At 42.5% G+C, this 15217-nt stretch overlaps 1 protein-coding gene across 1 annotated transcript in view; it reads left to right on the forward strand.

Moving 5' to 3' along the window:
- Nucleotides 1-1718, forward strand: part of ubac2 (UBA domain containing 2) — a 50339-nt gene extending 48621 nt beyond the window's left edge. The window contains exon 12 of the mRNA XM_034681112.1: nt 1700-1718. Coding sequence (XP_034537003.1) covers nt 1700-1703 — 4 coding nt within the window. The 3' untranslated portion in view covers nt 1704-1718. The remainder of the gene's footprint in view (nt 1-1699) is intronic.
- Nucleotides 1719-15217: the final 13499 nt, after the last annotated feature.

Consider the following 15217-nt stretch of genomic DNA (forward strand, 5'->3'; position numbering starts at 1 on the left):
TCCTGGTGCCTCAGTTTGACGGTTCTTGAGACGCACAATTTAATTTTTAGTGTTATGGGAGTGTTGTTTTGCTCCTTCCTTCCCCATCAACTGTGCTTTACAAGCACTCCACATGCCTGTGATGGAGTGGCGACCTCTCCAGGGTGTACCCAGCCTCTCGCCCAGTGACAGCTGGGATGGGCTCCAGCTCCCCCCACCGCGACCCCAAACTGGATGAGTGGTAAAGATAATAGATGGATGGATGGATAACATGTTGAAGCTTGTTGTTCGTGTGCATAAGCTGGCATTGTGTGTGCATAATTAATGTGTCCCCATATCGGCTATAAATATCTGAGGGAAATATCTTTATCTGCACATACTGGTTATTAACTTTTTCAGCTTTTGTCTGCCAGTATAGTTATTATGCAAATAATACACACCATGTAAGGTAGAAACTTTGTCTAAATTATTGCATATAAACTAAGAATTTCTGTGCTGAGGTATTTCTATAATCTGCTGACATACATACTGTATATGTGCTGCTGATGACATACCCGCAACTACCGATTAACGGTACATATATGGCCAGCAGAAACGGCTAGCTCTTCTTGTTATTCTTGAGTCAAACGGTGAGGCTAAAAAAGAATAGAAAGACTTTTTTTGTCACATTTTAATCGTTTAAATTTAGTTGCTTTTTGGCTTTTAATGACCAGCAGATACCAAATGCAGAAGATTGTCTTAGCTCAGCATAATATATGGATTGGTTATCTTAGCATAGTATGCCAAGCACAGGTGAATAATGTTCTCATTGGCGTAATTTTGATGTCTCTGTTATGTTTGTCTTTGGTTTGTACCAAGCCGCAATCTCCGGCCATGAGAATTGAAGCAAAGGTGTCAGTGTTAAAAACTGCAGTTCCTCGAGTGTCCGCTTGAGGCTGGCTCCGGAAGTACCGGAAACCACATACACACCAATTCAAAAAAGCTGATCTTTACAGTAGAAATAAACATGTTTACAGCCTGGTATAAAAGACAAGTGTAGTCTGGATAGCTCATTTCTCAATCGGCACACACTGTACGGGGGGGTGAATTTTTTCATATCGTGGCAATTCCAAAGATATTAAGATTACAAGTTTTCCGTTATAAGAGGAACAGCTGACTTATTTGACAGGAGGGAACACTGTAGCTGTTGGCTAGGAGGCTCAAAGCCCGCCTCTTTATCTCACATTAGCTCGACAGCAGCTAGGTTGACTTCAGCATATCCAATATGAGTCCTGCTGATGATTGGCTTCAAAACAGCGCTTCAGAAACAGATGGGTGACGTCCCGGATACTACGTCCATATTTTATACAGTTTGTACATTCAAACAGTGGAGTTCTAACATTTCAAGTTGAAACATTTGAAGTTCAGAGGCAATCTGCCAGCTTTATAGACTATATGTGTACCTCCAAGGGAAAAAATAATCTATACAATTTTGAATGAATCGCAGGTTAACTCATGATACGATACTATATGTTGGAGCCCTGAAGGATTCAAGTGTTTATATTATGTTATTTTGAGGTTTAGGGTAGGATATTGTTTGTATACTTTTTGTGGTGTTATTTTTGTTGTTTGTTTCAGATATTGTTTATTGTGGGGTCAGTTAATTAGGTTATTTACGGGTCATGTGTTAGGGGCGGGGATATTGAGTTCATTTAGGCCACCTGTTTTCTTTTGTTCGCAGGTAGAGAGAGGGGGTGAGCTGGGTCTCCGTACTTTTTGTTGACCGCTTATGATCGCTATTTATCGCTTATTATTGCTTATTTTTGATATTTTCTGTTTGTGCACTTTATCACAAGTTGATTATCCTTTTTCGTTAATAAAAGGTTAAACTTACTTTTTTGTGCATTAGTGATTTTTGCTTTAGCGTGTCCGACACCAACTAGGCACAACCTCAGCCTCTCAGTGGCTTTTGGCTCTTCGTAGCCGCTATACTGTACATTTGATACATTCAATACGATACAATATAATACAAAAGATACGATACCCAATATCCAATAGCCCACAATAATGATATTACAATTATGTGGGGATACTGGGATAAATGATAAATTGCAGTTTTATAATGACACATCACAGTATCTGACTAACCAAGTAATACCTAATGCCCTTAAAGGTAAAGTGCAGGGTTAATGTAATTAGCACCACATTGAGGAGTCAAGAAGTAATGACACGCTGAGTCAACTTGGAAGGGAATTCTGTTTACTTCTGCTGTATTATTTTTCTTTTTTTTTTTACTTATATTTGATTTGCTTTTCTTGATGAGGTTACATCAAAATAAGCACATTAAACAAACTTTAGTGTCAGTCAACAAACGTCACTTTAGCCTACTTTAAAATAGTCCATTCTCTTCAGACTTTTTGATGGGTTATAAAGTCAGTCCATTTTTTCCATTTTCCTTGGCAGGCAGATTGTTGAAGTCTTAAATTGTTCGAAAGTTCTCCATATCGTGTAGTTTTTCGACAATGTCCAACCAGTTTCTCTGAGTGGGGGGGTCCTCCTTACACTACTTTCTTGTTATAGCTTTCTTTGATGCCAGTAGTAGTATTCTAACTAGGTACATGTCTTTGCTTTTTATATTTTCCTGTGTTAAAGTGCCATATTATTTTTCAATTGAAATATTAATTTGTCTGCCAGTAAATATGATAACTGTATAACACAAATCAAGACAATATATTCATATAGCAACACTCTGTCTTAACCACACCTCTGGAGTTACTGGGTTTAATCTCTCTGTTGCAGCCAAGGCCTAATTGACATCAGTCAGCATGGTGGTGATGGCATACAGCTTGCCAGAAGCAGGAGGGAGGCAGAGATGGTTAACAGCTATATACCCCCCAGAATAAAGAACCTGTTGTGTGGAGGGAAATCACAACACCCCGCCTCTCTGTGCCTCGGTCCGTCCCTGATTTGTTTTTTCATTTGTTCTTTCATCCTCACCACGGTGCCTCAGATTGTCTGTTCCACTGATATCACATTGTTTTTCCTCCCTCCCTCCCTCACGAACTCACCCCTTCCCATTTCCCACTGTCATTTTCTCCCTCTCCTGTCTAATTCTCACCCCTCCTCTCCTCCTGATCTCTCTCTCTCTCTCTCTCTCTCTCTCTCTCTCTCTCTCTCTCTCTCTCTCTCTCTCTCTCTCTCTCTCTCTCTCTCTCTCTCTCTCTATCTCTCTCTCTCTCTCTCTCCTCTCTCTCTTGCTGTCACCCAGGGCTTTTTGCTCCCATTTTCTCCCTGGTTCACTTTCTCTCCCGCTGCCTCATTAGCTAGATGTTTCAATGGGGGAGAGCTGTAGCTTGTAGGAGCAGAGAGAGGGTGTGGTCTTTTTCCTCTCTTTTCAAGTCTGACGTTATGAATGGTCGCTGGATGTATATTATCATCCTTGTGTCTCCTTTTCACCCTGTGTACACAAACACACACACACACACACACTAACACACACACACACACTTTTACAGGCACACACACACACACACACACACACACACACACACACACACACACACACACACACACACACACACACACACACACTCACCACAATCACCCCAGTCAGTCAGTCAGCCAGTTCTGTTCTGTTCCAGTTTCCAGTAAGCTGATCCTGCTGGCAGAGGCAAGTAGGGAGACTTCCTTTTCTGGAAGGACCTGATGCATCGTGTTAATGATCCTCTCTCTCCCTCTCTCTCTATTCCTCTCTCTCTTTCTCTCTCTCTGTCTCTCTCCTGGCCTGTCAGAAGGGTAGAGAGTCTCATTTCATATCACGTCTGTGCAGGGAGCAACAGAAGGAATCATCCAGCCAGCAGAGTCAAGAGACTGTGTGGATCACGCCCCTTTTTTCTGTCTTTCTCTGTTTTACAAGTAACACCATTTTCCCTTTTTCTGTCTCCTTCACTTAACCAGTTATTTTTTGTCTTATCTCTCTGTGTTTTGCCTCCTTTGTACCATTTTTTGTGCGTCTTTGTCTCTGGTGTCTCCAGTCTCCAGCCTCAGGTAGGCAGCACCACATCCAACCAGGAATACACTCCTTCAAGTCTACTTCTCTCTATCTTTCCTTCCTTTCCTCTTCATACACATCCACCTCCTCATCTTGTTCCTCCTCCTCTATCTCTCCACTCTCCTCTTGCCTCCACACCCTGCCTCTGAGCGCGCTGGAGAGGGTCGCCAAATTGCGCACGGCAGAGGAAAGCAAGTGGGAGTGGACCAGGACGAGCGTGCTTGCAAGTGTGCGCTTGTGAACGTGGAGAGGAAGAGGAGAGGAGGAGGAGGAGGAGGAGAAGGAGGAGGGAAAGAGCATCAGCACAGTCCTCCCTAGTCTCTCCTCTCTTTCTTCTTCACGCGCACTCCCACTCTGCATGGAACAATCCTTTCTTCAGCGCTTCTAAATGGACATTTCTGTGGCAACGTTTCACCAGTGAAGACAGCCGCTCCTGCTGCCGCTGCTCTGCCCCACAAGCTCCTACATGCTGGATTTAAAAACAAAGTGAGGAGAGGAGTGGAACAGGGGGGAGATCTCCGAACATGAGTGAGGAAGCTAAGGAGAAAGCAGGCGGTGGGAAAGGAGCCCATCGCAAGAAGAAAGGCAAAAAGGTAGGAGCAAGGAAGAGCTGTCTTTGTCTCTGTGTGTTTCCTTCTGCTCAGTTGTTGCTTTGGCTCTGGAAGAAGGTGTTTGATGTGTTCATGGGAAGTAAGAGGGTCTTGGATGAGGTGTGATTAATGGGTGAGGTTGACAAACCATTACAAAGTGAGTGAATGTGTGCTGGATCGAGAGTTCGTTGGTTTTGAATCATTTATTGTTCGAGCCCCAATTCTGAAAGTCTGATTTATCAGCAGGTTCCAGACACGTAAGATCAAGTCGCTTTGTATTGCATAAGAGCCAATTCATTTAAATCACAGCCGCTTCACCTGCTTGTTTACTCGTAAATCCTTCTCCTAAGTGTTACATTTTTTCTGTCTTGCACAAGCCTGCATGTAAAGAAATATGTTCTCAGCCTCACCTGAATTGCTACCAAAGCCATAGAAATGCCGCCCTGTCAGTCACCAGTCATTATGATCCTGACGCCGCGACTGGTCGGTCTGGTTGTTTTGCTCCGGATGATTGGCTGGAGGAGCAGTGGTATGTGGAGTGCAGAGAGAGAGAGTGTGTATAATGTGAGACAAGGGGATGTCCTCGGGGGTTAGGGTGGGGGCAGCAGAATGCACGCACCACTCAGGCATCTGTTGTACTGTCAAACTCCAGTACAGCTGTGTGTGTGTGTGTGTGTGTGTGTGTGTGTGTGTGTGTGTGTGTGTGTGTGTGTGTGTGTGTGTGTGTGTGTGTGTGTGTGTGCGTGTGTGTGTGCGTGTGTCTCAGACACATGCAATGTATGTAATCTATGCATAGCTGAGTTCTTATTATGGCTTTTAATTAGAGGTATTTGGAGCCACAGAAACATGTCTTAGCTTATGAGGTGGAATATTTGTGCTGTGTGAGTTTGTGTATGTGTGTGTGCGTGCTCCCATGTATATACTTATGTGATTTTCAGGTTGTTGTTCACAATTATACACCTAAGAAATGGCAGTTTGTTGTGTAACATCTCCCCCCTGCTCCTGTGACTCCCATGCTGCTGTGTCAATGTGGCCTGCCTGTGATTAATGGCTTTTGGAGCTAAAAGCCACTCATCATCCATAAACAATGTCAGAAAATACACACGTTCACACGCGCGCGCACACACACACACACAACAAGTGTTTTCCAGACCATTTCAGCTTGGACGGGGCTTCCTTCGAGGTGGCCCTTGAGTTCAGGGATATGTAGGACAGGGGGAAGACCAAAACAAAGGAGGGAGGAACAGTTACAGCAGATAGACGCCATAGGTTTTTACAAGTCTGAGTAAATCTGTTATTGAGAGGGAAATGTATTCTGTGTTTCCCCCATTAAATAATTTATTGCTGCTGTGATGTGTGCCAGCCTCAGTGGTAAAGCTGTCAGTCGGATTCCTCAATGACAGCAAGCGACAAGATGTTCAAACCGTTGGCTTCAGTAATGAAATGTTGACACAATGGTACGCTCCATTTTAAGTGGTGGAGGGGCTTCAGGATGTGAATATATGTGTGCAAACTGAACCCTGTTTACCTCTTGACTGTCCATCAGTACAGTCAAACTGATTAAAAGACAAATATGGAAAAAAAAGTGCATTTTAGACACCTGTGAGGTAGACAGCTTTGATCTAAAGGTGAACATATAACACTAATTTTATACTTTAATATTGCATGCACAGCACATTCTAAAGTCCATGTCATGTGCTGCATGTTTCTCATTTGAGCTGATGTGTCCAAAATACCATACATGTCAGGTGACTCAGTGTGGAGCATGACAACGCTCTGGTGGAGGGATGAGTCAAAAGAGTACATAGTCATCTTAGACCACTTGCAACAAAATAAGTAATGAAATTCAGACTAAATATGATACCTAACTGACATAACAAACATTTATTTGACCAAAACAAGATGTTATCCAAAATCAGTAGCTGCCTCTGTGTCCAAGCTTAATAGTTCACTTCCTGTTGTTTATACTGTTACCCCTGACAACAGAGGTCACCTGACCAAGTCATTTTCTACAAATCCAAATCTTGTAGAAGGGAATGCTTTAAAATGCCATGCTGGATGCATCATTGAATGGCATTTGGATGCATCTGCTCTCCATACAAGTTAACATGGATTTGCATTTAATCTGCACCAATATCAGACTATGGCATGTGCACTACATGTAATCTGAAAGTGTTAAGTGGTGTTATTTGAACTGATTGGTGCAGGAGTTATATCTCATGATGGAAGTTTTTTGATGTAATGGAACCAAAATCGGTTAAAGGTAGTGCTGGGCGATTCCACACTTTTATGATTCGATACCAAGCGGCAACCTCCAGTCTCAAACGAGGAAGCCCATGTGGAAGTGTTATAAACTGCAATACATTGAGAATCCGCTTGATGCTGGCTGCAGAAACACCGGAACCCACATAGACATGAATGGGAAAAAAAGATGATCTTTGCAGCATTAATAAACATACAGCCTGGTTCAAAAAACGGCTTGGCTCTAAGAAGCTAATCTCTCTATCGGCACACACTGTATTTTTTTCTGATGTGACGGTTCAGAAGATATTAAGATTACGAGTTTTTGCCCAAATAAGGACATGACTGACTTGACTGCCGATCGAGAACACATAGCTGTTGGCTAAGAGGCTGTTAATTTAAAAACTTTAATATGCAAATCCTTTGGTGGCCACAGAATCGATACGCCCACCACTAGTTAAAGGGAGACAACAAGACCTACAGACTTGCCAGACTTGATTGTCAGTAGTTTACACTCTCAGAATAAAATTAACTTGATTAGTAACAAATGTTAACAGGATAGAAACACACAGGTTTAAGTAATATAGAAACTGTCTCCATAACAAAGTGCTCAGAATATATATTGATCCAAATGAATTACTAAATAAAAAATGACTCCCTTGTGTTGTGAGTTTCTGTAAAAGAAAAGGAAAAGATAGTTCTAATATTATGAAAGTTCACTTCTTCTCAACATCAACTCCATTTCCCAGAGGATTTAGATAAAAGAGGTCGGGTTAAATTCACCAATAGGATTATCACTGAGGCTCAAAGTTCTCCGTCAATGTATTTTCCCCAACAAGCCTCAGCCCGTTATCTCTCCCACACAAGCTTCAGAGCGCGGCCATGAAACTGAAAACAGCACAACCAAATGAGGCATATTTCTGCTTTCTGCATGTCTATGTTGTTTGTTTGTTTGTTTACGTGCAAATACGAGTCCATGTGTGTTTCAGATCCTCTCTGTGCGCATGTGTGTGCCAGATAGCTATGCCAGATGTGTTAATGATTGTAGCCATGGCAACTAGTTTCTGTTCTGAGCGAAAGATGTCGAGGAGAGAGAGAGAGAGAGAGAGAGAGAGAGAGAGAGAGAGTGAGAGAGAGAGAGAGAGAGAGAGAGAGAGAGAGAGAGAGAGAGAGAGAGAGAGAGAGAGAGAGAGAGAGTGTGGAGAGGGGGTGTACTGGTGAACTTGGTGGCCAGAACAAAAATATATTTTTCATGAGGCAGCTGCTCTGACGTTTCAGGAGAAGGAGGGGGGGCCTCTCAAGGATACAATCAAGCATCTTTTGACTCAAGGTCCCAGACTTCTCCCGATTAAGTCAGCGGCCATAAATCAGCAGCAAACATAATGTTGTGTATGCCTTTTTAGTGTGTGTTTATACCCATCAGTGTGTGAGTGTGTCGTGGAGTGCTTGTCAGTGAGCTGGTGTAGCACTTTGATGTTACTCCAAATGGTCTCAGAGAGGCTTAATGATAAGAATTCGATGTAGTGATAGAGATAATGAGGTTTACATAACACCAACACACAAACACACACTCAGACATGGTTGCAAATATTCCCACCAAAAACAGAAGATGCGGTCAGGTCAACCGAAACGTGTTCATTGATTATATGTGTGTAGATGAGGTACACTTTTGTCACTGTACAAACAGTTTGTTGTGCTGGAACAGGTTGCAGTGTTGTAAGTTTAGCTGCTGCAGTCGTAGAACATTTCAGAAGACAGAAGAGAGAGGAAAATGTGCCTCTAAGATAAAATAGACCCCAGGGGATTTATCTTGAGATATCATAGTTTGCAGCGTCCTAATAACTTAAACTAAAGAATTCAGCTGCTTGTCTCAAGGATGACAGTAATGCTTCTGTTTACAGGCTTGTAAAGCACTGCTTTAATTAGCCTGATTTAGAAACTTACATAACCGCTCCTTGTCTTTATATACAATATTGTTCACAGACGTCTGAAATGTAGGAGGTCTTGGATTATTAATGGATTTAGTGTGTGCTTGTGAACTTAATTGAAATAAAACTCAGATAACAGACAGAAAATCATAACTGTTTAGTTTTTCCCACATTATTAGCTATTAAAAATAAATCTCCCTATACAGCAAAGTAAACATATAGTTATGTAAGAGATGCTTACATAGCAATGCTGTAGAAACACCATATTTTTTTATATCATCCAAAAATAAATCCTGCTTAACTCCAAGATGTGCTCTATGTTTACACTGAAGATGGTTGTGTAAGGGCTGTGTGAGGAGCGAGGGTGTTTCTGGAGGAAAGTCCTAAGCACAGATTTTCTCAGTGTTTTTCTGTCCAACATGGAGACGGTTGAGAAAACGTAGTTTCACTGGAACACAGACATTTTGTCACAAACAAACCACTGCTGCTGATCATATCTCCTCTGAGTCAGTGTTTCCTGCTGCCCCTCCTGAGTTCATAGACCTGTTGCTGTAAATGTGCTGTAAAGTTTTATAAGCCTATAAACAGCTGCTCACCAACTGGACTTTTTATGTGATTCTCTTCTGTATCGATAAATCAGCAGCGATGAAGAAAAAAATAAGCGTCTGACTTTAGCTAGTTCATGCCCATACTCTTCTTTACTGGACTGTATACATGTCTCTTTTGTGTCGCCTCCGTTGTCTTGTTCATAATGAAACAGCGAGGCAGCCGTGCTCGGGCAGCTCTGTGCTTTGTCTCGGATGGAAAAACCCTGCCAGAGACAGAGAGCCCCGCGTCTGGAGGACTGGTGGAATAAGCCGTTCTGTGACAGTGCGTTCAAAGAGAAACGGCACATCACATCCCCCAGATAACAGCAGGCCATTGGTGAATGTGCTGATGGAAGATGTGCACTGTGTGATTGTGTGTTTCTATGTTTGTGGATATGTGTGTGTGTGTGTATGTGTGGGGAGAGACTATAAGAGAGAGCAAACGAAGTGCTGCTTTTGTTTTTCAGATTAGGCTAATGGACTTGGCATAGCTGGAATCCTTAAGAGGGGTTTGTGGTTATGCTGTATGGGCTCTTTGGGAGAGAGGGGAGAAATGTGTTTGCTTGAGGGGAGAATTACAGTAAATACAGTATTCTGCTTAATAGGGCTATCCTGTAAATCTGTTTTAAGTGATCTTTCAGAGAAAATCCCTCAAATTCCCCAAATTCAGCCTTCAGTAATGAGAGGATTTGCTGTTTTTCTCTGTTTCATACTTTTAAAACCTAATTTCTTTATAACTGTCAGTGTTGGTCAGACATGAAAAAACCCAAAAGGATGCCACTTTGGATATTTTTACCACTGATATATTGGCAGGTCAATCTGAATTGTGAAATTTAAAAGCTGTCCTTTCAACTGGTAGAAAACAAGCAGGCTTTAGCCAATATTACATGTAAGGAAGGATTTTTAAATACCCTCCCTGCTTAAGATTCAATATAAAAGTAAATTTAACTCTGCAAAACTTGGTTTTGGGAGGATGTCAAGCTCGTTCTGCAACCTTTTTCTACAGCATTCACACATAAAACACCAGAAAAATCAATTGAACTTGAATATTGATATTGGTACCAGGCCAAAAAACTCTCAAACCTGTGATTCCCCATCACATCAACCACCTGACATCCCTCGTTCCTGCAGCAGATCCTGGATGCAGCTTAGAAATGTGACGACTTACATAAACTAGCACGCACACACGCATGCACATGTCCTGTATCAGATGGACTGTGGAGGTGTGAGCAAGTGCACATGTGTGCTCCCTCAGCAGCTCTATAAATGTATGCATGCATGTGTGTAGGTGGGTGTATTCCTGCCCTCTCTGCGTGGACGTGTGTTCAGGGAGGTAGGCGTCTCAGAGCTCGGGCACAGCTGCACGCCCTGGGGACAGGGCAGAGGGATCAGCCTGTCAGAGCCCCATCACTTGCAGATGAACTGTCTCTGTTCCTGTCTTTCCACACACAGAGAGAGAGAGGGATGAGGTGAAAAAAGAAGGAGAGGAGCCAGGGGACAGTGGGATATGGAGGAGAGAGAAGGAGGTGAAGAATAAAGGGGAGAGGAGAAGGCCGAGTGCACATAGAGAAGTGTGAGTGAGGTGTGAGCTGGGGAGTGACAGAGGAGGAGATGGAAAGGAAGGAGAGATGGTGATGGAAGTGTGAAGGAGGAGTGCTTTCTTTCTCTGTTACTCTGGAGCTCTCCCTTGATCTCCAAACTGCTGTAGGAGAGGTTTAAGGGGACAGTTGGCTTCATCAGAGGAGCTTGTCGGATTGTCAAAAGCTCCAGACCCCCTCCACACACCCCCACCCCCCCTTCACATACACACACTTTAGGGATGTGGAAACTCAGAGGGCTGTGTCCTGTGTCCCTTTAAAGCTTCTGTGAAGAACGTACAGATTTTTTCAGTTGTGGCCCTCTAGACTAAGCTGTACCTCTGCTTATTATCCTTCTACTGATTTGTCATATCACTCACTCTGAGTCTCTGCCCTGGAAAATGTTTTAAAAATATCTATTCCGGCATCATGTAGTGAATCACTTTGTCTGACACCTATCCAGTGGCAGCAGATTTAGGTATTAAAAACTATTACGTAGAAATAATAAGTCCTGTCAGTTTCAGTCGTGTTTACTTTTGTAGATCATAAAGAAGTATCAGTATTCATTTTAGTCCTTTTCATAACCCGCTGAAAATTCTTCACAGCAGCTTTAAAGTAATCTAAAAATATCAAACTACAGTTTATATTTGACTTTTCACATGTGCCTTGCTGTTATTGTCCCCAATGGACCTGATCTCATTCAATAATGAGAGTAAAAGTCCTTTAATAGGTATTATCAATGTTCTATTGGTCTGTCATTTCCATGGGGTACATACACTTTGCATCAAAGAGATTCTTTCATGAATTTTTATACCACTCTCAAGTGACACATGATACCTACAAGCTAGCTAGCAGCTATTTGGCCTCCATGTTTCTGTGTTTAAAGGCTGACCCATACGAAAAAATTTTTGGAACCTTTACAGAAGCTGAAAATGTAAGAGATTCCTCACATACCACACCTGTCATCACAACTAGAGGCGGGCTTTGAGCCTCCTAGCCAACAGCTACAGTGTTCCCGCCTGTCAATCAAGTCAGCTGTGCCTCTCATTGAAAGACTCTTAAAGGTGACATATCACGCTTTTTTCATCAATATATATTGGTCTAAGAGGTCCCCAAAACATGTCTTTAAAATTTATGCTCAAAAAAACACTTTGAAATCAGATTTTGGTCTGCCTGAAAACCCCTCTTCTTCAGTCCTCCTCAGAACACTCTGTTTTCCCTCTGACCACACCCCCTCAGGAAGTGGATGTGCCTCGGCTGTCCAGCACGTTGATCTAATGCTTACATGTTGGCTGAATATACACGGCTGCTCAGAGATCACGTTACTTCAACCCTCTGAATCTGATCCAGAACCTAATCCTGACGGAGAGGCGCCTGTAGCAGGACCTTTCTGAAGGATTGGTCACAGATTTAGTGTTTCTTGTTGTTTTATTTATCAGTATGTCGACGTGTGTCTTGGTACACAGCTACGAACATGTAGCTATGTGGCTATGCTAACTAGCGCTAGCACTTAAATAAAAATCATCCACTAGATCTTCAAATCTGCAGACGTGGGGAGTAAAACCGACCTTTGTGTTTATGAAGACAGCCTACAACTAGCATGCCTCCCTCCTAAGCTCCTTGTTAGCACGCATTTGTGCAGGTAATGAAAAACGAAGGAGGGGATTCAGTATTATTTTATACAGTCTATGGGCTGAACAAGCTCCGAGCTCTGACTCCGTGACAGACCGGATATTGTTGTTACGTAACAAAAACACGGAAGTCTGAAACGGCTCGTTTCACACACATTTACAGAAAGGTGGAGAAATCAAAACAGGGGCAGAATGGACTTTTTTCATTTTCGGGGGGTTTGTAGACATGCCAGGGACACATATTTCAGGTAGAGAACCATTAAAAAGTCCATTTTGCATGATATGTCACCTTTAATCTCAATATCTTCAAAATTGCAGCGTTAGAAAAAAAATCACCCCCCTCACAGTGTGTACCGATAGAGAAATGAGCTATCCAGACTACACTCGTCTTTTGTACCAGGCTGTAAACATGTTTATTTCTGCTGTAAAGATCGTCTTTTTCCCATTCATGTGTTTAGCACTTCCGCATTGGACTCATATTTTTAGACCGGAGGTTGACGCCCACCCCACACACAACAGGATATCTGCTTGCCCATTATGAATGTACATTTTTTATGATCTCAAATAAGTCCAATCAAAGGAAAATCTGGAAAGATAATCTTTAAAACCTTAAAAAAACTTCTCTAAATTAAGGAGGAAATCCATCCCAAATTTGGCCATATGTCTTGTGGTGTGTACCCTGCTTGAATGGTTTTGCTTTTAGTGCTAAGTGCAAATCAATTTCCACATCAAAAACCTCCTTGGCTTCCTGTTCTAAAGGAAACACTTAATAGCACTCTTTTGGATGTTTTGTGGAGTTTTCCAAATTTGACAATCTTACTGTCATGACCAGTTTAGACTGCAGTTGGCAAAGTGTGGAGGTTTGAAAGTTTGCAAGCATTGTCTACCCACCTAATCCTTCCTTACTCTTTAACAGTGATTCCTTCATGTTCTGTTTTGTACAACCAAGTGCAGCATACTTTTAACCACAAACTATCTTAAAATGCACAATATTATCCCATATTTAAATGATCAACCCACTCCCTCTAATGGACATCTGTACACCACCTCTTCAAGAATCATCTTTTTGAATAGCCATTAACATTCTTGCTTTCGGCCTTGTACGCGCAACACTTCCTGTAAAGTTTTCATCTATATCCCGGCCCTCCCGTATGAACGTGCGTCTCACTGCCTGGCTGGTTCCCTTGCTGACTGACCTGTTATGTGACTGATTTGCTGATGGCAGCCTTGTTTAATCACATCTCAGCTTTTCTGTATTCTAACCTGAGGCAGCTGTTGTTGTCAGACATGCATTTATATGCTCCAACGAGCTTTGGAATAAACACAACAGTACAGTTCTCTCATACAGAGACTACTGATAGAAGACTGTTGAACCCGACCCAATCAACAAAAAGAGCTTAATAAGGGCTCGCCACTCTTCACTCTGTCTATCCATCCTTCCTCAAACCTCTCTCCTTGCTCCTTTCAACAACAAAAGCAAGCACTCTGAAGAAATGCCTCACTGAGTTTTTTATGTTCTGTCGGCGAGAATGAATCGATACCAGTGAGAGCTCAGCGCAATTTAAAATGACTTTCTCCCTGTAAGAGACAGCCAGGGCTCTGGTATCCTTAAAAGACTTAATAACTAGGTCTTTGATTGAAAAAGGCCAGAACTCCGCCTGAACATTCAGAGTGCTGAATTATGAGATCAATTTACAGTCAAAATGCAGCCAAAACTGTCATTTTATGTGAACAGAATCAATGACTGCTACCAATTTAACAGGCAGGAAAAAGCCGACATGTTCAGCCTGGTCTGCTTGGTGACCCAGACTTGAGCTGCTTTGAGACGTCTACAATGTAATAATGTGTGCCTTCATGTCCACTACACTGGTATTTCTCTCTGCTGGCAGCCAGTGCTGACTGAACCCCGCAGCCTCTTCCGCTTCCCACAGCTCCGTCCGGAAAAGCTCTTTTACATCTCACTCCGTTGTGTTCTCTCCAGTCCTCCTCTTCTCCTCTTCTCCTCTCTCCTTCTTCTTCTTCAGAAGACTTGGTGGTGCACAGATTGGGTAATGGAAAGCAGAGAGACAAATAGAGAGTTCCACTGTCAGATTTAGAAAACCCTTTTTTATAGAGTTCGGGATCCTCCTTAAGCCTCTCCTGGTTCGGAGTCTCCATGGCAACTGTAGAGCAGGATAACAAAAGCTTTTGTTCCGTCCCGAAAAGCAATAACACTTTGGTTTATGCTCACTGTGTTGTCTGCTGACCTTGTTGTGACTGCAGCGTCGTCTCACCTCATTTCTCAATTATTTAACATCAGTGGTTTTACTACGGCTCGGACAAACAAGACCCCAAAACAGCCGACAGATTAAAACTGCTGGTTTATTTATAGTCTGCACTTTAATGAAGCAAGTCACAGATGCACAGGCTGTTAGTTGTTCACAGAAATAGATGTATGAGTGTTTAATAAGGCTGGAGTCGTGATGTGGGGAAAATAAGAGCCATGTTTGAGCACTGACAAAGATCACACTATTCCCACTCTCATTCCTGTGATGTAAATTCATGTTTATCCTGATTGTGTTTATCCACAGTAACAGCACACAGAAAAGCTGTGGTGGGTGAAAACAGCCCAGATTTCAGCTTCAGATTTCAGACCAGTTGCCTACAAGGACTCC

The sequence above is a fragment of the Notolabrus celidotus genome, chromosome 4 (genome assembly GCF_009762535.1).
Source record: "Notolabrus celidotus isolate fNotCel1 chromosome 4, fNotCel1.pri, whole genome shotgun sequence".
Classification (NCBI taxonomy): domain Eukaryota; kingdom Metazoa; phylum Chordata; class Actinopteri; order Labriformes; family Labridae; genus Notolabrus; species Notolabrus celidotus.